The sequence below is a fragment of the Pezoporus wallicus genome, unplaced genomic scaffold (assembly GCF_028554395.1).
Source record: "Pezoporus wallicus isolate ANWC-B61680 ecotype Strahan unplaced genomic scaffold, APGP_CSIRO_Pwel_v1 scaffold_6885, whole genome shotgun sequence".
NCBI classification, from domain to species: Eukaryota; Metazoa; Chordata; class Aves; order Psittaciformes; family Psittacidae; genus Pezoporus; species Pezoporus wallicus.
Genome location: NW_026638858.1, coordinates 2,942,313 through 2,964,852, shown reverse-complemented (window position 1 = coordinate 2,964,852; position 22,540 = coordinate 2,942,313). Strand labels below are relative to the sequence as shown.

Here is a 22,540-nt window from a genome sequence, read left to right as displayed (position 1 = left end):
TTAAAAGTAAGGGAGAATGCACTGGAAATGAGTTAATTTTCTCTGTAGAAGCTTGATGGTGCTATGTTTTGGATTTGTGACCAAAACACTGTTGATAACATGATGTTGTTTTAGTTATTGCTGAACAGGGTCAAGGCCTTCTCTGCTTCTCACACTGCCCCAAGAGTGAGTAAGCTGAGAGAGGACATAGGACAGCTGACCCAAGCTGGCCAAAGAGAGATTCCATACTATACAACATCATGCTCAGCAATTAAAGCACAGGTAAAGGAGAAAGAAGGGATGTTCAGAGTTATGGTGCTTGTCTTCCCAAGTAACCATTATGCATGACAAATTCAAGTTTCCTGGAAATGTCTAAACATCTGGCTGCTGAGGGAAAGTAATGACTTAATTCCTTACTTAGCTTTAATTGTGCATGCTGCCTTGCTTATTAAATAAGCTTATTTTTGCTCTTTAATAATAAAGAAAGTTGCTGAACTGTCTATCTCAACCCACAAATTTTCTTGCTTTTGCCCTTTTAATTCTCTCCTGCATCTGGCTGAAGTGGAGTGAGCAAGCAGCTATGTGGTACTTAGCTACTTACTGACATAAACCCTCAACAGAGACACATGAAGACCCCTTGTCTCAATTTTCAGTGTGTTAATCTTCAAATTTGACACACTTACCAGGTAATCCCACCAGTTATTACTGACTGGTCAGGCAAGATGTACTTTCTATCTTCTAAATAGCAAGGACAGTAAGATTTACGAACACACTCATTCTTGTGGTTCAAGTACAGTCCTTGAGGACACTGGCAGCCTTCAATAGGGATGTCAGTTGGATGACACTCCAGGGCTCGGTTTGAGAGTGACAAGCATGTCCTGTCACATGCCTGAGTGTGGTAGCTGAATGTTTGATTGGCAGTACAAGTAATAGCTGTTAAACAAGACAAGGGTGTATGTTAAACTTCATTTACTTATCCTCTTCCTTGTGAAAGATAACTATGCTCATAATATGTTGCTTATATTGTGTCAACAGCTTCAATGCTTAATGCTTCCTATTGATTCTCTTCCCGTGGATGTGGAGCTCTAGCAAAAAATATTTCAGACCAGGTCTTAACCCCAACCATGTAGCTATTTTGAAGTTTTATGAAGGTTAAATACTTTATTGCTCCTTTGTGTATCTTAGAATAAAATAATGCAAAGAGAAGCTTTGCAGAAATACCAATGTATTTTTGAGTAACTGTGAAACCTTTGCCTATGTCTAAGTTGCATAATAGCAAATCTCATCTGCAGAATTTTTCCTAGTTCTTTCTTATCTTAAGGTACAGTATAGCTTTGTTAATCTCTCTATTCCATCACTTAATTTTTAAGTGGTGGGAGCATCCACATGCTCACCTTAGAGCACGAGTTACCTCATGTAATCCTTTTTTGAAAGAGACTATAGGGTATTCAGTAATTGGACATCTGTTATCCCATTTCTGCTTTTTCTCTCTGTTTTTTCTGTTCACTACTTTCCCCATTACTATTAAGATGATTTGGACACTGTTTAGAATACTGCTTTACCATTTATGGTTTTTGCTGTGTTACAACACATTGGTGAAACCAGCAGCTCCTGGGAATATGGCTTTTATACCTGCTGGTTGGCCGACTTGAGCAATAAGTAGTTATTTTCTAATGACTGGCAAGTAGTTTCAAAATACATTCTTGCTCTTACTCAGTTTCGTTTAGGTGAATCAAACATGGGAATATTCTAAGTGGAAACAGATAGACCTGTATGCATGCATTCATCTGATGGCAGACTATAAAGAATTGGTTCAGTGGCTTACTACAGTTGTCCATACTGTTTCTCCAGTTCTCAAGGATTAAACCCATTGAACTGCATGTTCGTGCATATGATCCCAGAGCAGAACAAATGTAAGGAAAGGTCTCTTCATAATTACAGGCTTGGTAGACACATCTCTGAAACCAAATACATGGAGAAAACTCAGTTACTAGGGAGCAGACATTTAGAAGTGCTAAACCCTGGAGGTATTTAAAAGCTGTGTAGATCTCTTGTTTAGCGACATGGTTTAGCAGTAGGCAGTGTCAGGTTTACAGTTGGACTCTATGATCTTAAAGGTCTTTTCCAACGTAAGTGATTCTACGCTGACTTGCAAAGGAAAGTCAGGCAAAATACATATTATTGCATAATAACTGATGAAAAATATTGACATGAATAAAACATACTTAGCACCTAAAAAATGCCTTTGTTTATGCACTGCTTTTCATTTTTAATTTTCAAAATGTTGTGTGGAGATTCGCAAGTAGAATGAGCTCAATTACGCACATGGGAAAATCAATACTTTGCATATTTAAACTTGTCGACAAGGAGAAGTGAAGCATGAGCAAAAATACCTTCTGATTCATATGGATGTTACTGGTGCCTATTGCCGAATTTTAGTGTGGTGGAGGCATGACTTTCAAAAACACAGTTCCTTAGCTTCTATGCACTGCTGATCCAAATGAGTGGCATACTTTATATTAGGATGTTTTGGTCCATATTTGGACTCCCTCTGTACAACATCTATCATAATTTCCTACCTTGTAGAAAGGAATAGGGTTCACCACAGCATGGCATTTCTCGAACACTGTACCCTTCTTGGTAAGAATGGAGCAATGAGTCTCAGCAGATATTTCTAATGAAAGTAAAATGTGGACATTAAACAGAAAAAAATAAAAAAAAGGAAAAAAATAAAAATAATTTGGAAAAAAAAAGTCTGGACACACCACTGTAGTTGAGCTTTTGGCAATGATGAACAAAAGGGCAGCTTCTTAGCTTGTTAGCTTGCAGACTATACTTTAGACTATACTTTTGCTCAAACAGCTCAGTAGAGCTTTTTGTTTTGTTAAACCAATAGCAACAGAGACTTGAGAAGGCAAAAATTTAATTCACAGCACTTCTGAGCAAGATATCCATGGACACTGCAATTTCACTGGAATATCACCAAATGCCTCTCATTTATAATCTCAATCCCAGATCTCTAGATCTATGCTATATAAGCATATATACTAGACAGGCTGAGAAAGTTCGGGCTGTTCAGCCTGGAGAAGAGAAGGCTGCGTGGAGACCTCATAGCAGCCTTCTAGTATCTGAAGGGGGCCTATAAGGATGATGGAGAGGGACTCTTCAATAGGGACTGTAGTGACAGGACAAGGGGTAACGGGTTAAAACTTAAACAGGGGAAGTTCAGATTAGATATAGGGAAGAAGTTCTTTACTGTGAGGGTGGTGAGGCACTGCAATAGGTTGCCCAAGAAAGCAGTATTCAAGGCCAGGCTGGACAGAGCCTTGGGTGACATGGTTTAGTGTAAGGTGTTCCTGCCCATGGCAGGGGGGTTGGAACTAGATGATCTTAAAGTCCTTTCCAACCCTAACTATTCTATGATTCTATGTATCCTAGACATCAGAAATATCTTGTTAGTGACAGAATTTGTGATGTTCAATTGTCTCAGTCTTTGCTCCTCTCAAACTCTCATTCACTTGGTATGGGCTTATGAAAGAGTCAGACAAGGATGGCTGGAGAGATCAGTTACAACAGGGTCATCTACTTACTGTTCAGTTGACTCAAAGCACAAGGGTCAGTATCTCTCTCTAAAGCAGGATGGCAATTTCCTGCCCTCCAGGAATCTACAAACAAGGAGGCTGTCCCTTCAGTGATATCCATGCTAGTCATGAAATCATCTGTAGTGTCTCCATTGTAATTGCCACACAAACCTAATAACATTAGAAATGCAAGGGATGGGGGGAAATTAAATAATGTACACAATGGTCTATGTTTCATTCTATAATAGTGAGAAAATGGATTCAAAAGTTCTATATGGACTGTCAATGAATACTATCGGTCAAGCAGCCAGAAAGAGAATCTTGATTATGTACACATTCAGTCACTGAGCCTCTGCTTCTTCAAGTTAAGACTGCCCACTTCAATGACAAATTCATAGAGAAGTTTTTGTCTTGTTTTTAGAAGAAAAGGCTTTTTTGGTGTTTTTAAATCATATGAAAGAGAAAGGCCATGAAATACTTTTGCAGTTATACGTTTTCTTATGTATATAATATCTGTAAAGACAAAGAATATACATTTAGACTCTTTTTAATGCCAAAGCCTCTCTGTAATTTCCTACAGACAATTATAATGCGGGATATGCCTTTGTGGCTAATATTGCTATGGAATAAAAATAAACACCTCCATCAGGTGCTGAGAAGCTTTTAAATTCTTAGGCTCATTATCTTTACAGTGATCATGTACTCTGTTCAAAGAACCGCATGCTCCAAGACGTAGAGACCACACAGACCAGTTTGTTACCTGTTCTTGTGAAGTAAAGCACATATTGAAAAAGGCACACATAAAACATGTGAAGTATTATACTATATGAAAAATGTCAACTATCTAATTTTTTGATTTCAAAGTTACTAGCAAAAGAAATATATTAATTTCTTAAAATTACTTTCAAATTCGCACTCCCTACATTTTTCTCCTTCACATGGGGACCAGATTTCTTACCTAGGGTTCTGTCTTTGAATTGTGGTCCAACTTTAACATAGGCCTGGAACACAGGTGATGTCTGAACTACAAGTTCGAGCCCGAAGGTTGTATACATTTGAATGTACATTGAGGACTGTCTGAAAATAGTGATGTCTCCTAAAAGAACAAGGAAATTTAGAAACAGAAATTTTGATGCATAGAATATTGCAAAGTAATTATTTCAATGCATATGTAAGTATTCTAGAATTCTATGAGTCACCTTCTTCCACACACAACTCTCCATAGAGGGACAGATGCAATGGGAAAGATTTTAAGCTTCCTCTAAAAACTCTGCTACTGGCAATTGTGAGAGAAGAGATGCTGGGCTGTGTAAACCAGACATTTAATATTATTTGGATTTTACATATATTCCCATTTCTTTACCTGATCTGTAAGGTAGCCGCTTAAGTTCATCATCGTCAGTAAGGAGTTCATTCTGAGAAATCACAATTTTATCCTGTAAGAAAAGGACATGGAATAAGAAGTAATTATCTGTGCTGATGGTATTCATATGTTCTTTAACTTAAGCAACTGTATTGTCAGTAACTTATATAATAGGAAAACACTGACTCAAGCTTTTTCTCATGCTATCCCACATTGCTTTCAGTTTTCACTTTGAAAATACTCTAACTTCCTGAGCTGATGTGTCAGCTGAGATCTTTATTGCATACGTATGAACTGGAACGTATCTTTAGTACCTGTCCCCTACATTTTTTCAGTTCTGGCTACCAGCAATGATTTTAAGTATTATTTTGCTAATCTGGTTACTGAAATGCTGGATAGAACCTGTGGAGGGAATACTAACCTTTGTAGACAGGTAAATTACAGCAGTAAGTGATGTCTCAGAATGAGAATAACCGGACTTTTCATATACAGCCATTAGAGTTCCATTGTGTGGCAGGCTGGGACTCTGGAGGAAAATAGTGAAAAGGGAAGTCTGTGTCAGCATAACAATGATTTGTAGAATAAATCTCTGTCATAGGATGACCTCAGATTGTGTTCCAATAGGAAACCAAAGACAGATTCAAATATGTCCATTTGACATTGTGTATTTCTAGACTGCAGGAAATTACCTTCATAAGAACATAAGTGCAAACCCCATGGAACCTGTATGATCTAGAATCAAATGTGGTAACGAAGGAGCCTCCTTCCAGTGAACACCTTCCAGGGCAGGGCAAGTCTTTGCAGTTCCATTGACCCATTGTACATTTACTAAGGAAAACAAGAAATTCTGTGTGAGCTTATTCTCATACTAAGGCACTATTACCATCAGAGGATTTGATCCTTATGTCTGGAATTTTTGCTGTAGCTGATCAATATGCAAAATGCGTTAGTGAACACAGTGTAACATACATGTACATTCTGAAATTTTATTTCCACCTTTTTGAAATTTCTTTTTTTTACCCTCCAAAAACTCAAGCTACTTCCTAGTAATAGGAGATGTCATTTGTTTCACTTTTCCCCTTATGCTTTCAGTGCTTTTTTTTCTGTACGATTATCAGCTGAAGTCATTCATCTTAATTGAAAGTTGCTGAACTCTCATATGTATTGTCAGTAAACTTTCCTGAATAGACTAATCATGAGAAGTGTTCATTGTTACAATTCTGATGATCAAATTGCATTATTTATTCTTCTACTTATTAGAATTATGGTAGCAAGAGATGTAAAACAAAAAATTATTCCAATTTAAAAAATAATTCAAAATAAAAAAAAAATTGTCATAATTATTTACCACTGCAAAACAGAAATTTTGTTTTTTGATTTGGTATCAGAAACGCTGAGATTGCAAGGAAGAAACTGAAAACACTGGGTATTCATTTTGTACTAATTTTACTTCCACTTTCATAAGGGAGATAAAAATGCTACTGTTTTGTGTGGCCTAAAGGAGCATTTATATTTGTACAGATTAATCTGGAATGAGACATGTACATCTTCAATTACAGATAATACGATTTGTGGCATTCCAAGAAGGTGGCCTTGGAGATGGTATGAAATCTTTGCAGCTCTGAAAAGTTAAGCTAAAACTTTCAATTGCTTCGTGAGGATGCTCTTTATCCTCTCATGAAAGTACCTGTTGCTACTCACCAGGTCCTACATGCTGCTATCATTGTCTCACCGGGAGCATATGTTTTCCCATTCAGTGTACATGGACACTGCTTAATGTGAACACATGTTCGATTCTTTGAGATGTCATCAAGAACTGTTCCTGCCAAAGACAGTAAACAAAATAATAAATACTTTTCCATATCCTCACTTAGCACTAAAGATAATATAGCTTGAATGCCTTCCTAACTCAGCTTGAGAATGCTATTCTTGCACAGTCAGTGCCCATACTTAGAGATGTAATGTACAGGGCATTTTCTCTTAATTAAAATAAAACTGACTCTTTACAAGTGATAACAGCATTTGGCTACTTTGTTATATGAAAGTGCAGGCAATTGTCTTTATTTGAAATTTTAATTTAACTTGAAATAAGAGTGAGCTTGAATGTAATTTTTTCAAATTTTATACTTTGCTATAAGACTAATTAAATTGGAAATTTTGAAGAATGGACACCTTCTTTTTCCTAGAGTACTAAGTCTAGTTTTAAATATGTAGCTCAGAACAAATTACTTTTGACTACTCTAAAATGGTTATGATATTGATGTAAATACCCACAGCACAATAACCTTGGAAGATCACACACACACACACAAACACAGAGTATGCTAGAGATTGGAAGGGACCTCGAAAGATCATCTAGTCCAATCCCCCTGCCGGAGCAGGAACACCTAGATAATGTTACACAGGAATGTGTCCAGGCGGGTTTTGAATGTCTCCAGGGAAGGAGACTCCACAACCTTCCTGGGCAGCCTGTTCCAGTGTTCTGTCACCCTCACTGAGAAGAGGTTTCTTCTCAAGTTTAAATGGAACCTCTTGTGTTCCAGTTTGTACCCATTACCCCTTGTCCTGTCATTGCTTGCCACTGAGTAGAGCCTGGCTCCATCCTCGTGACACTCCCCCTTTATATATTTATATACACTAATAAGGTCACCCCTCAGTCTCCTCTTCTCTAAACTATAGAGACCCAGCTCCCTCAGTCTTTCCTCATAAGGGAGATGCTCCACTCCCTTAATCATCTTAGCTGCCCTGCACTGGACTCTCTCCAGCAGCTCCCTGTCCTTCTTGAACTGAGGGGCCCAGAACTGGACACAATATTCCAGATGGGGTCTCACCAGGGCAGAGTAGAGGGGAAGGAGAACCTCTCTCGACCTACTAACCGCCCCCCTTCTAATACACCCCAGGATGCCATTGGCCTTCTTGGCCACAAGGGCACAGTGTTGGCTCATAGTCATCCTGTCGTCCACTAGGACCCCCAGGTCCTTCTCCCCTACACTGCTCTCTAACAGGTCGTTTCCCAACCTATACTGGAACCTGGGGTTGTTCCTGCCCAGATGCAGGACTCTACACTTTCCCTTGTTATATTTCATCAAGTTATTCCCTGCCCATCTCTCCAGCCTGTCCAGGTCTCGCTGGATGGCAGCACAGCCTTCTGCTGTGTCAGCCACTCCTCCCAGTTTAGTGTCGTCAGCAAACTTGCTGATAGTACACTCAATTCCCTCATCTAAATCATTGATGAATATATTAAATAATACTGGTCCCAGTACTGACCCTTGAGGCACTCCACTAGTTACAGGCCTCCAACTAGACTCAGCCCCATAGACTACAACTCTGGCTTCTCTCCTTCAGCCAGTTCACAGTCCACCTCACTACCTGATCATCCAGACCACACTTCCTCAATTTAGCTGTGAGGATGCTGTGGGAGACTGTGTCAAATGCTTTGCTGAAGTCAAGGTAGACCACATCCACCGCTTTGCCATCATCCATCCACTGTGTTATTTCCTCATAAAAGGCTAAGAGATTGGTCAAACATGATTTCCCCTTGGTGAAGCCATGTTGACTGCCCCTCATAACCCTCTTATCCTTGATATGCCTTAAGATGGCACCAAGGATAAGGCGTTCCATCACTTTCCCAGGGATGGAGGTGAGGCTGACCGGCCTATAAGATAGTTGTGAAATTTCAAGAAACATTGCAAACAATAGTCAGTACTTTTTTTTTGCAGGAAATTAATTTTAAACTACTTTAAAGGGATTTTACTAAATGCCCAAACTATTGCAAAAATTCTCTGAAGTATGCTACCTCTTGCTTGTGCCCTGAAATGCTGGATACCTCTTTAGGGGAAGAAATTAATTAAAGCTTACTCAATGTATATTACAGCACAGAATTTCAAAAAGGCAGCATATAATAATTCCATCACATATTGAGGTTTTGTAAGGAAAACGCTTTCCCAGTCTGTTCTTGTAAATAGTGATCAAGGACCTTTAAGGACCATGACTACTCAAGACTTCAGTTATATTATGTTACATGAAAAATGGCAGTTCTAGCAACACAGTGCCCTGAAATGCACTGCTAGTTCATTATTAAGAAGTCTAGTACACTTGACTGGATATATGCCAGAAACATTTGTATGTGCCATTTAAGATACGATAAATACAGAATACCTTCTGGACAAAAGCAACCATAGGTACAGTGACTGGAACAGCTGTACTCTGGGTTGGAACAGGTTTTAATACATGGTGAGCCACATTCCTCATAGATTTGGTTGGCAGAACATTTTCCCACAGCTGCAACAAACAGTGAAAGTGTTAAGATTTTAAAGTGTAAACACATATCTCATCTACCACCTAGGATGGAGATCTTGTGATTTCTGGCACTAATGTTCTCTTATCCTGCTTTAATACTCAGTTCAATATTTGAATATTCATCATTACCACCATATTTACTCTAGCTTTTATTCATTCTTCATCCCTATTTATTAGAAACTCCTTTCAGAAGCTTCAAGAACAGCAAACAGGCTGTATTGCAGTCTAGTAAACTACCACAAACCAGATTTTCCGTAGTGCTTGAAGAATTTAAAGAATACAGCTCTTTGTCTTCTGTATAGCTCCTGCTTCTCAGACATTATCTGCTTTTCAGAATGCAGCTACCTAGAAATCTTAATATATGGAACATAGAACATATATAAATGTGATAAATTCAATCTTATCTGAAAGAGTAAAAATAAGTGAGGTAGGGAAACAGAGCCAGTTAGAGATGAGACTGACAAAGAAGTAATAAGGACTAAAAAATTAATTACCTTTGCTTATTTTGCATTGATTTACAAACTCTTAAATTCTTAAATTTTGATATGAGCTGCATCTCTGGTAATTTAATGTGTGAGTTGGTTTAGAAGTAACCTAAACTTAAGTCACTTTTGACTTTCTTTTTGTGATAAGCATATTCTCTTATAAAACAATGAATCCTGCTACATAGCACTGACTATAGATTGAAGTTTCATGTTGATTTAGAAGGACTGCAAGAAAATTAATCAGAACTTTGATAGTAAATAGGCACTTGAAAGAAAAGTGTGTCTAATCATGTACAGCTTGGAGAGTAATAGAAGATTTGCTTCTTATTTTTTTCCAGTCATTAGCTGTAAGTAAAAAGGCCAAGCATCTGAAAATGGACTACTGAAAATCTCCTGTGAATAAAAGGGGCTATGGCAATTGTTAGCAAAATAGGTTCAAAGACTTCAGAGGCCCTTTAAAAGTTTTTTCCTTTGAAATTTCCATGCTCTTCTTCTTAAGACTTTACCAAAAGACAGTGTTACTCTTAAGAAAATAATATGATTCAAGACATTAGAGACAGTTTATTTCATTATCACTTAATCCTCATTCGTACACAGAGTGTGTAAGATATAGCAAGGTTAAGTAAACTCTCCTATGAATAAAATGATTGAACTTACAGCAGAAGTTTTCAGTTCTCCAGTTGAATACCATTTGATGGGACATAGCACACTGCCTTGAATACTCTGACAGTGTAGGGCAAGTGCAATTCTTTTGTCCTGGTTCACTGCAGTCCTGCATATCAAGCTGGCAACGAACGACAAACCCATCCTTTGGCACACTGCATGTTGGCGATACCAAGTTAAGTAGCTGAGAGCAGATCATGGCCTAAATAAAAAGAAAATTGTTCTTAGTAGTGTTTTCACCATGTGAAAACCACAGTATAACATCATTGCTAGTTATGATTTTCTTGTTGGTTTCTTTTCTGTTTTCCCTTACAGTTTAGTAATATGTATCTGACTTAAAATGCATGAGAAATTCATTAATAGAAGGGAATATAAATCCGTTGTATAATTGAAGGACTTGATGTGCTGAATTAGTTCCACATCTCATTAAGCTGAAAAGGAATTAATTCCTTCTGTACTATCAGTCCCCCTAAAAGTGGCTGAGAACGCTACAGGCAGGGAGGGTGTCATCTCATAGAGATTCAGCTTCAGGACAAAGATCCCCGATGTGACAACAACAACGTTCATTCCTCTGTGAGCAAACTTTTGATATGTTTGTGTTGCCTATCACATTGCCCACTGCAGTATAAGGCCTCAAAGAGAAAAAATGTAAAAAGATTAAACCTCCCAGGCAATAGAAGCTCTTCACCCGATCAAAGTAATTTTTCAATGTGAACACAAGTAATATTTACAACCCGCTTCTTCAATAAAGAATCTTCCTCACACGACCCACAGAAATTCCTGTCCTTTTTTCTTGCTCTTCATGCGGAAGGGATGTCACAAAACTAATGTTTCTGTTTTCCTGTTCTGGGAAAAGGAGAATCTCAGACTGGATAGGGCTTTGAGCAACCTCATCTAGTGGAGGGTGTCCCTGCCCACAGGAGGGGGTTGAAACTAAATGATCTTTAAGGTCCCTTTCAACACAAACCATTCTGTGAATCTCTGAATTCCAGCTGGCTCTTCCTCTGTAGTAGAAACCGTAACTTTTTAGCAAGAGGAATGGTTTCTATGTTCTAACTAAGAGATTCTTGGGTTGCTAGAAAAATAAGATGAAACTGTTAAGGCAAAAAGAAGAAAGTCTCCTATTTTAAGAGAGAAATTTTTAAGAATTCTGTAATTACTAGTAACCTGTATACTATATACAAGTATATGAGAATTGCAAAGTAAGATCATATTCTTGTGAAGAAACACAAACAGAACCAAAGAACATGATCACTCTATGTAAAATTACAGAGGATAGCAATGAGTACTTGCCATTAGATATATGGTGACTTTATGACCTCCTAGGTAGAAAAAATAGTGAGAGAAATTGTGCAGTTTCCATTTCCTCAGCCTGGTAGATCTATGCAGGAGATACTCCAAACCAACTAGGACACTGGCCTGGACAACCTGCTCTAGCTGACCCTACTTTGAGCAGAGGGGTTTGACTAGGTGATCTGAAGAGATCCCTTCTATGCTAAACCACTCTATGATTCTGTAAAATCTGTGTGGGAATGCAAAATCTGTGTGGGAATGTCTGGTAAAACAACAGGATCGTCCTAATTAGGATTATCAATATGTTATAGGTATTCTTGAACGTCTCAAGTCTGTACAGCTTATAATGTCAGGTCTCTTGTTATTTATTTAATTAAAAGTTCTTTGACTGGTTCCAAAAATTTCCTGGGATGACTTGCATGAAATTTCAGAAAGCTGTGGGCTAAGCGCTCTTAGGTTTAGATGACTGATATGAATGCAGCCTCAAAAATGCCCAAGGGCTTTTTTTTCAAAATGTATTTTAATGCAAAGAACTCCTTTTCTTTCTTATGTCATTCCATACAAATTTTGACATTACCCATTTTCACGGAAGTCAGTTTTATGCCTCTCCATTATTGGTTTCTATCTTTGTACCTCTGTTAAGAATCATGCTGCAGAAAAGCAAAGAAGATCTTTCTTACATATTTTTTGTGAGGAACGGGGGAAATTGATATCTCCTCAGACAGGCAGATCTCCGATGGATCATCCATTTTTTGTAATGCAGCAAATTTATATGTATCCAGCAATTTACCTGTAAATTGAACATTTGTATTTTGTCAGGCAAAAGCCCACATGGACATTGTTTATTGCTGTGAGGGAGAAAACTCAGATTCTACTCTTTGATTGTGCAATATCCTACTAATTAGTCTACCTGATAAATAACTACCTGTTTCACCCTTTACCTGGAGTCTATTCAGTAAAGCATACTTTTATCACCTTGATGGTTTCTCTGAGCCATTTCCTAATATATCATACCTACTATCTTACATGATGCCAGATGCTACTGTTTTCCTGCCAGCTGTGTTATCTTTCACCAGCTAGTAACGTGTCTTCTCCTCATCCCCATTCTAATATTTTCCCTTACATGTAGGGCTAAACTCATCACAACCCCAAAAATACTGTATACTTTTTAGAATTCTCTTCTGTGATGTGTCTAGATAACTGCATCTGGCAGTGTTGATCCGAGATTAGTCTACTGTGAAATTTAATGCCCCCACACTGGCACTGGAGTTCAGAGTAGCAGTGTGCTTTTAAAGCTAATCTTCTGAACATCCCCACTCCGTGTAATTTTATTTCCATTGTGGAGCTCCTTTAAGGTGAAAAATAAAGCAGAAGATGTGCTCCAAGAGCATGTGTAACGATCTCCCAGTGATAATGGGCATTAGTTCAACAGATTAGAGTGACTCTGAAGTGAACCCCCCAAACTACATAGAGTGCTGATGTCAAGTACTTGCACCAACTATTTTGTTCTAAAGATCCATCCTTACTGGAAACATTACTTGTTAATGTTCTTGTTCACTATGTTCTTTTTATTGTAGCCTCATTCTTACTTCTGCCTAATGTAATTATTTCACTTACTGTGCCTTGCTATACAACTAGACTGCTCTGAAAGTTAGGTGAGAGAGTAGACCTTATCACAGTTTTCTGAAATATAAGATTCCTTACCACTTGTCTGAGGACCCCATACCAAATTATACTGTGTAGCATAATCAAATGACAAGTATGTTGGTGACATATAGGTGTGCTTTACTCAATTCTGAAAAACTTGAGTGAGCAGTTAGAGCAAAGTTAGTACAGTATTCAGTTTCCACCTTGACTCAGTTTAACTAGCTGTCCTTCCACGCAATATGTCCTTAGAGCTTACCTTCACTCACAAATTCATTCAATTCATAACCATCATAATTTCCACACATTCCACAGGTTTTCCCCATATATTTTTTTTCAGTCAAAACCTAAAACAAAGCAAAGCAATATATTTAAAAGGATCACCCTAAGTAAAATTATCTATAAAGCATTACTTTTCTCAAACACATTCAGTTCAAGGATCCAATTAAAGGTGATCCTCCTCATTACTTTCAGTGACTTGGCTAGAAGAAACATTTTGGAAGCAGTAACTTCTTTTACCAAATAGGCAAGTAGTGATTGTTGTGATTTTTTTAATTTAGGAAAAAAATAAAAGGCATTTGCAGAGATTTGAAGGGAATGATATTCTAAGGAACCAGAAAAATAGAAAAGGAAATGATGCTGTTGCCTTGCTCATATCTTTGTTGATAGAGCATGAATTTCAGGTTCATTGTCTTAAGAAGTTGAAAGTTACAGAAAGAATAACTGGTTTCAGAAGGTTATTCAATTATTTACTGCTCTGGAGAATAAAGTGGTTATACTACTACTACTGGCTACAATCAATGCATTTTTATAAAAACCTTAGATCAGAGGAAATAATTTGATTGTAGGTAGGATACAGAGCATACCAATTGCAGTAGCATTTCCTGTTATATGTGTGATAGCAATGTTGATAAATCTCCAATACAACCTCTCACATAACAATCTCTCTGTTTTAGCATAGAATTCAGTGTCTTTTGTGGCAAGGAGACTATGTGATTTCTCACACTGAGGAAATGTATCCTCTTCTCTAAAATATATCAGTCATTTTGGAGGGAAAACATGACAAGATTCAGAAAAAGAAAAAAAAAGAGCTGGTAAAAGCACCACATGTTTGAAAAAGAAAAAAAAAGATGTGGGGGGAAGCATAGTAGAAATGACAAGACTAAGGCATATACTATGCATAAAGAAATTCTGAACAACTTTAAATAACTTCAACAGCTCTTTAGCAAAACTTTTTAGCTGCTGGAATAGCTTGAGGAAAGTTTAAAATTTGTGAAAGCACCCACAAATCTCAACATTGGTGGCTTTAGTTACATACCAAAGCTGGAAGTTAAAGGAACACGCAGATATAAAAAGCCAAGATGTTTTTTTCAAGGTAAATGGATGAAGCAGGAAAAGAATAAATATCCAAATAGTAAACACATGCAAAAAGCACCCATTAAGCTTAAAGACATCTTCTCATTACAGTAAATCAGTGAGCATTTTCTCTTCTGCTTTATGAGAAGATTTTACTAACCATGAGATAGTCATCATTGTTCCACATGACAATTAGCTCCATCTCCATCAGTTTGGCCACCAGACGAATGTTGCGTCCATAAGGTGCTATTTGAATTCCATTGCTGGTGTAAGGCAACTTAATGACACTGTAATAAGGCAAGAAGAGAAACTGACCATCTCATACCATTATTAAGCAGGTACTAGTTATCTTTTCTGGATCTAACACATATATAATCTGAGTACTTGCAGCAACATAGATTTTTTTCCTTTGTAACTGTAGCATTTCAAGATACATTAAAATTTCTCTTGACTGAAAAATCAGTGTCAACAGTTTCATAGAAGAATCTCAAGGAGACAGTTGCATAGTCAGTATACTAGTGAAAATGTTTGCACAGCACTTGGCATCTTCACTTGGTTTGGGTTTATTAGGGTATAGGTAAGGTATATGTTTCAAGAACTTGTAACAATACAGTTTGTGTGGTAGTATTATTTTGATTACCCTGAAAAGCTTACAGTCTGTTAATATAGCAATTATTGCTATAACTGAAACCTGACAAGGTTAGAGAAACCCGTTATGGGAATGTTGTAGCAAAATTAGGTTTTCATCCTTGCAGCTGAATTCTAGTGCTACAAACTAACAACATTAAAGACAAAATATATTTTGCTAAATAGTCAGTAAGCATGTGATATAATCAGAGAAAAGCTGGTTGGAAAGGACCTTCTGAAGTTGCCCAGGCCAGACTTCTACCTGAAGAAGGGCTATGTGCAGCACTAGACCAGGTCAGCCAAAGCCTTTGGTTCTTGTGAATGTAGGATAAAAATTTAAAATGCAGATCATTTGGTTAGGTCCACAGTTTTATATAGTTTTCCTGAGACATTAACTGGTAAAGAAAGTTTTTCTTAATAAATACAATTTGCTAAAATAAGGTATAGCTTCAAGATCTCTTTTTGTCATGATGGTTATTATACCCAGGTAAGTGTAAGAAGATACAGACAATCCACACTCAAGTTTATTTCCTGTACCCACATATACTCACAGACAAAAATTCAAGCCTGTCTATCTGATAAAAATGCTGAAAACTTCCAATGAAACATTTCCTTCTATGGGAGCATTTTGTTTAGAAGAATGAATGATGCAGAACCCAAAGTTTCCCATCAGTGTAATTCCTCAGTAAAACAGCTGTTTTCTGGACATAGTAATCCTTGGAATAATGTATACAGACAGCGGTCTCATCCACAAGGGCCTTTTTGTGAGCCCTTCTGATATTTCTCTATTGGTTGTACAGTTCAAAGTTTCTCTTATAACCTATATATCATCTTTAGCATAGAGGGTTCAGAGTTATCTAAGTCTCAAAAAAAAAATGAGCTCTAAGCAAAACACAGGAATTTCAACTAGTATCTACTAAAAGGTATAAGCTGTTCTTGTAGTAGAGGCATATGCATATGAAAACTGGCAGTACATAGGAGACTAGTTTCAATGTGAGAACTGTTTTGGTTTGGGAAGGTTATTAGTTTATCCCTTTACAGAAAATAAGCCTGATTCAAATAGCTGCAAATGAAATACTCATCTATAGAGTGTGAATGCTTGAAAGGAAGAAATGGGAGTAGAGTCATCAGGTGTACTAACTTCTGTAATTTGTTGATTCATTTTTGATACAAAGTAGTCTTCTTTAGTGTGACTGCTATATATATGACCCTCTGCTGTCTTTAAACATGTTTTTTCTCATTAATTGCAGAATCTTACCCAACATTCCTGACAGAAATGCTGCCTTTCTCAACAATGACAACAGAAGGTCCCAGCTCAATAATGATCCTTGCAATTTTTTTGTCCAGCCCACGGCGGAACTGTATATTGAAGTCAGGGCTGGCTTCATCACACACAGTTGCAAAGATATAGTTGCAAGTGCCAGTGAAGTCATACTGGTATTTATCAAAGGTGGAAAAATGCCCTCCGCCCCAGGTAGAACAGGAATCCTTGCTCAGAACTATAAAAGTGAAAGAGAAAAGTGGATTTAGGTCTCCTAACATTTTGATTGCTGTTTCAGTTATAAATAGCAAGAAAAGCTATTTATACTCAGATTAATTATCTAAGATTATACTCAGATTAATTATCTAAGCAAAATCCTAGACTATTTTTTTTTTTTTTACAACCTCAAAATTTTAAATCAGGAAGTGGGAATCAGAGCAATATTCTTATTTACTGTAATTGGAGAAGACCTTCTAGCTTGGGAAACACACTTCCATCTCCTTCATGGAATATATAAATGTTTATCTTCTTACTTCAGTCTGCACAATCTGTTTGCAGAGGTGAAAGCTTGCTACTGGAAAAAACTTTAACATTTCAGGCACAGTTGCAAAGCTATATATGGCATTACTGTATCATGATTCATTGTACAGTCAGATCACTAGATGTCAGAAAACAGTCTTCAAAGCCCAGCTTGTAAGTCTCCACTATTTTGGGTCTGTTTCTGTGAAAAAGTTCCAGCCAGCTTTGTAAATACATGGAATGTTTCGATCAGTTTTCATTTTTAAAAAGTAATCACTTTTCATCTAAATGGACAGATTTTAGGAGGTTGAAATAAATCATTGGAAAAAAAATAACTCTAGCACTTAATGTTAGATATTTCTATACCTACTTAAAGCATTTGAACTGTCCCTCTGAAAATGACAGAATTACTGAAGTCAGTAAAATCATGCCCAGACTCAGTTACTTTTCATTTTTTAATTATTTTTGCTTTTAGAGTTATATGAAGCTCAGGTATCTTCGAATATATCTTAGAAGCATAAAGTATCAGGAAAATTTTGCAAAGTTTACCTGCAATTTTTATTCTCTGCTCTCTTAAAGAGTGGTATTGGTTTTATTCAGATCAAGTAGAAAATACTGTTTCCCAGTGAGCTGTTACCTGTTGGCAAAAAGTACTCCTCTTCCATACTTCTGTGCTGTCCAGAACGTCTGACTGGAAAATAGGAATTGGCTAATTGTTACTGATTCTTCATGCCCAACTCTAGCTAGTGTAATATACTGTGCTGTACTAACCAGCAAATCCCAGCTTTTTCAGAGTGTGTCAAGAAATGATTAGCTGGGGCTGCACAATGGTCAGAGTGCAATAGGAGCCCCTTCCGATAAATGTAGGTGTATTTGTTTTTATTTAAATATTATTACAGAAAAATATGGCAGGAATGTCAATAACTCAAGATATTTAACACTAGATTCTATACTTGTCTTTTGAGTTCAGTTTTATTAAGTGATACCTAGATTTTCCTTTACTTTGTGTATATCCATGCCCTACTGTTCCTCTTGTTGTAAAAACAGAAAGAAGACAGAGATGACTTGCTGAATTTTATTATTTTTTTGTCTGGTCACAAATTCAACTATTTTTACCTATAGGATGAACTTCATGTAGCTTTTCTATGCATATGCTGAATGAGAATTCACTTAATTCAAGCCACACTCTGCTTCTCATTATAATAAATTTGCATTTTATAGAATTCTTTTGTTCTAGATCTCTGCATTTTCCCTAAACTAGATTAACAGTTTCACTATCAACCACTGAAATGCAGCAACTTTTGCAGTACAGAGTTGCTTTTTACCAGTAGGCAACAGTAAAGCACAGTATTTTAATATAAAATATTAAGATTATGGAATCCTAGGAAGAATGTCTGTAAATAGAATATGATAATGCGCAGAATACTAGGACTGATATACACATTTATTTTAGAAAAGATCTAGTAGGGGAACAGCACACCCTGTATGTATGTTATCATGATGACATTTGTTCATTCTTGTCATGGATGTGGGAAACTAAATGTTTAATGAACTAAATTTAAATTGAAAAGTCAGTGCCTCACGTTTCTTCAGAAAAGAACATGTGAAAAGTTGTATTAGTTCTGACCAAGTGTTGATGTAGCTTGCTTATTTTATTTCCAGCAGTGATCATCAGGAGACTGCCGAAGAGAAGAGTACTATCAGGTCAGGCATGCATGCTTCTGCAGATACTCTTCAATCTACAATTATTTTCAGTTCAGGGTATTTTGTGAGGCTGGGATTTGTCTGCTTAACCTCCTTGTGCTCTGACTTCCAAGTACTTGTCCAGCCTCCTTTTGAATCAAAGCAAAATTTCTTTGTAACAGAAAATACCACAATCACTACTGTCAAATGTTACCACTTTAATTGTGAGTTGACATTTTAGTGATACCTACTTTCCTAACAGTATTTCTGATAGCTATAATTTTTACTACTTTAAAGCTAATACATTAATTATGCCTTGGCATGGTACACATTTTTATTTGATAGTGGTATCTTACTATATTTTGTATTTCTTAGATTCAGAAGGACTAGCACAAATCTGCAGTAAGTAGGTGGCTGGAGTTAATTTTCCTTACAGATATGGGTTCATGCACACAGGCCATTCTTATGAGCTAAAGGAAAACTGGGAAACTACCAGAACTGCAGCAAATTAGCTTCAGCTGGCACAGCTGGATGTTGAAGATCTGTCCAAACCCTGACTCCACACTGGCTGCTGGCTATAAAGGTGAGGAAGAACTATCCTGTATTTTGATCTTTCACTTACACATAAATTTGTTTTAACCTGCAATCTTTAAAATAATCTCATAGCCTCTAATCAGCTTTATTTCTCTTCCTGGATTTTGCAGCATCAAAAGAATCCATTTCCTGAATTCTTAGAGAATGTTAACCTAAGTGCAGGAATGAAAACCAAGCAGATCACACCAATTACCTCAGTAGCAAATTTCTAAATGTGGAAGGCTACTAAACTGCTTCACAGTTTCTATCCTGAGGCATCAAAACCTCAGCATGGCACACTAAAGCACTTTCCATTCAGCCTAAAACTTACCAGAGCGAGACAACTTATTTTACTGTGCTTTATAAGCAAACTCTTCATTTGGGATTTCTAAAACTAATGCTTTAAAACATATGCTACTTGAGGCAAGGACTTATTTTTATTATGCGCTTTCTACAGCATCTTCTGCAATACAGAACTGATGCTGAACTGAATTGCAATATGAATGTTAAACACCAGGTCAGGCACTTACTTCTTTGCAGAGATTCTTTCTGGTTTTGGAGAAAGAAGTGAGGCCAATAATTTCCTTCAAAAGCTGTGAAAGGGAAAACAAAACAGGAAGAATATATCCTCTGAGCACAAGGAAGTTAAAAATAAATAAACAAATATTCAAACATGGCACAAGTCAAAGCAGTGTCAGCAGATATAAATGGTGTCCTGCCACACAAAACTGAGCAGAAATTATAGTGGAAAACCACAGAATTCATCTTGCAATAAAAAAATGACTCTACAACTGATAAAACTACCAAACAAAAGCTTTTACAACCAAAAGCTGCCAGAAATCCCGTACAATATGGGGTTTCCTGCACTTTGTCCTTGAATCCTCTGTTCCTTATTAGAAATCTGTGGAATAAAACTTTCCTCCTGTTTTGGAATTCTTATTCCACCATATGGGTAGAAGTAGTGGAGGGAACAGCCAAAACGGGGAAAACGTGGGAGAAGCAATATCCCATGTGTTCTTCACAAGAATGGCGGGGTCTGTAGCTGAACAGTGGGAAATCCCCAGGCCTTAGTTTTCACTTTTGCTGCTCATGGTAAGGCAGTATGATGAAAACTGTTATCTGCTTCCTTCCACACACCTCTTATTCACAAAGCCTGTTCTGGTTATGAGAAGCCAAGGACTGTTTAGCAAATATGGAGTACAGTATGATCCCTCTTCCACCACAAACCCAGACCTACTGCATGCATGTAACTGCACCGTGTCCTCATACATACCCGAAGATTCTTTCACCTAGCAGCTTGCTTCCTGTCCAAAGTGCAAAGAGAGTAAAACAGGTGGCAAAACAGGCTGCCACAGCCAGTCTACAAGCAGTGAGCCCTGTGCAGGAACAGAGGTAGTGCATGCATGGAATGAGCTCCCATAGAGTAAGTAACTGGATAGCAACAACCAAAGCAAGCTGTAAGAAAAAGTATCCAGTAGGCTTCAGAAATGGGCTACTCTTTTTTAAAGTTTGTCAGGTCCAGTATTTCTTACTTAACAGGAGCAAATATCCTGTAGAAACCATTTAATTCTCTGCTATATGTTTAGGATCTTTTTCAACAGAGAAAATGTTACGGCAGAAGGTTTCTTTAATTACATAAATCAGGCCAAGTCTGCATACATATGCAGGCCAAGCTCTGCGGGCTTCTGTTGGTTCCTTATATACTGAAGACACTAAAAGCCTCTAGGGAGCTCACTAACTGTAAGGGACTCTCAAGCCAGTTTTACACTGTGCTGCTGATGTGATGTAGTATTTATCATGTAATATTTCAAGGACTGTAGGAAAACAGATGAAGTTCTGTCTTGCATGCTACGTTAAGGAACAAGAGGGCAATTTGGAGTTCCAGCACATGCCTTTGCTATGGATCTGAGATCCAGACATCTCCAACTTCTCTGTCAGTCTCTGCCTCTGTTCTTCTCTGAAAGAACACATTTTAAAGGATGTTATCTGCATAAACTACTCTAAGCTTTTAAGAAATAAAATACTACACTGGTGGAATTGTATACAATGAATATCTAGACAGAAGGGAAATAAATCAAGGATGTAAGTTCAGAAGTATTCCCACCCCAATTGTTCCAATAGCTTTAAATGACATATATCTCAGCCAGTTTTCTATATTCTCTTCACAGGCTGTGAAAGTAAATACAGATTTGCTGAGTACAATCCGACTTGCAAAATATGTATCTTAACAGAGAACAAATGGATTAGACACAAAAATTTTATTTCCCTCCATTGGTGTAAAGGAAACCTTAGGTAACTGCAGTGTAAATGCCAAGGCAGAAGTCCAGCGAGATGTATTCCTTCGATCCTTCTTCCTAGATACTGTGTCCATTTCAGTGGGACAGTGCTCTATAAACAAAAAGTGAAACTCAAGAGTACAACATAACATATTTTTTCTAAGTTGGAATAAGGTACCAGCATAATAACTTCTTGATAAATTAAACAAGAACATTTCTACAAGAAAGATGTAGCACAAAACAATCTCATTAGCTGTTGAGTTGCGATATAGACTCACTGCATGGCCAGCACTTCTACTTCCACAATTGCCTGTCACGCTCCTCAAAATCATAGTAGATCCTACTCACTCTGACTTGTCCTCTATAATGAGTTAGCAATGGCAAATAACCGTTTGAAATTTTGCCAGTGTTTCAGTACAGCCTCTTCGATCAGCCTGCACTCGGCAAGCATCTCCAGAACACAGAATGCTTCTTCCTCTGTCCTTCCAAGTTCCCAGTGAACCATGCATCACAAGAAGTACACCACAAAAAGTGACAGTTTGCGTGGGTATCGAGCTAACAGTCTTCACACCTAGAGTTGCTGCTGCCTTGTTTGAACCCCTTTATTTTGGTACGTCCATTTCTTCGATAATCTATTACTGTTGGTTTAACAGTTTTGCAATTGCTACAGTTTAATCCCAAACTACAAACACAATATTAATGCAATTTGAGAGCATGTAACAGCTGCCTCCAGAGGGTATCTGACTTGCAGAAATTGAAGGTATGTCTAAAACATTATTTCAAGTGAGATCTATCCAGAGAACTTCATGTAAAACAGAAGTCTAATACTTCATGAACAAATATTTTAGACCAGAACAGTTTGGTTTACAAAGCTTTTCAAATTCAAAATTTGTAAGTCTAAGCTTGCCAAACAGTTACAAAATGTTACAAATACTCCA

General features: G+C 37.3%; 1 protein-coding gene across 1 annotated transcript in view; it reads right to left on the bottom strand.

Moving 5' to 3' along the window:
- Positions 1 to 22,540, bottom strand: part of LOC130601029 (mucin-6-like) — a 70,231-nt gene that overhangs the window by 26,102 nt on the left and 21,589 nt on the right. Inside the window, 16 exon segments of the mRNA XM_057412821.1 lie at positions 663 to 912; positions 1,805 to 1,937; positions 2,559 to 2,653; positions 3,570 to 3,731; positions 4,519 to 4,656; positions 4,924 to 4,996; positions 5,345 to 5,449; positions 5,613 to 5,751; positions 6,625 to 6,745; positions 9,082 to 9,204; positions 10,365 to 10,572; positions 12,344 to 12,453; positions 13,567 to 13,654; positions 14,824 to 14,950; positions 16,549 to 16,789; positions 19,857 to 19,919. Coding sequence (XP_057268804.1) covers positions 663 to 912; positions 1,805 to 1,937; positions 2,559 to 2,653; positions 3,570 to 3,731; positions 4,519 to 4,656; positions 4,924 to 4,996; positions 5,345 to 5,449; positions 5,613 to 5,751; positions 6,625 to 6,745; positions 9,082 to 9,204; positions 10,365 to 10,572; positions 12,344 to 12,453; positions 13,567 to 13,654; positions 14,824 to 14,950; positions 16,549 to 16,789; positions 19,857 to 19,919 — 2,176 coding nt within the window.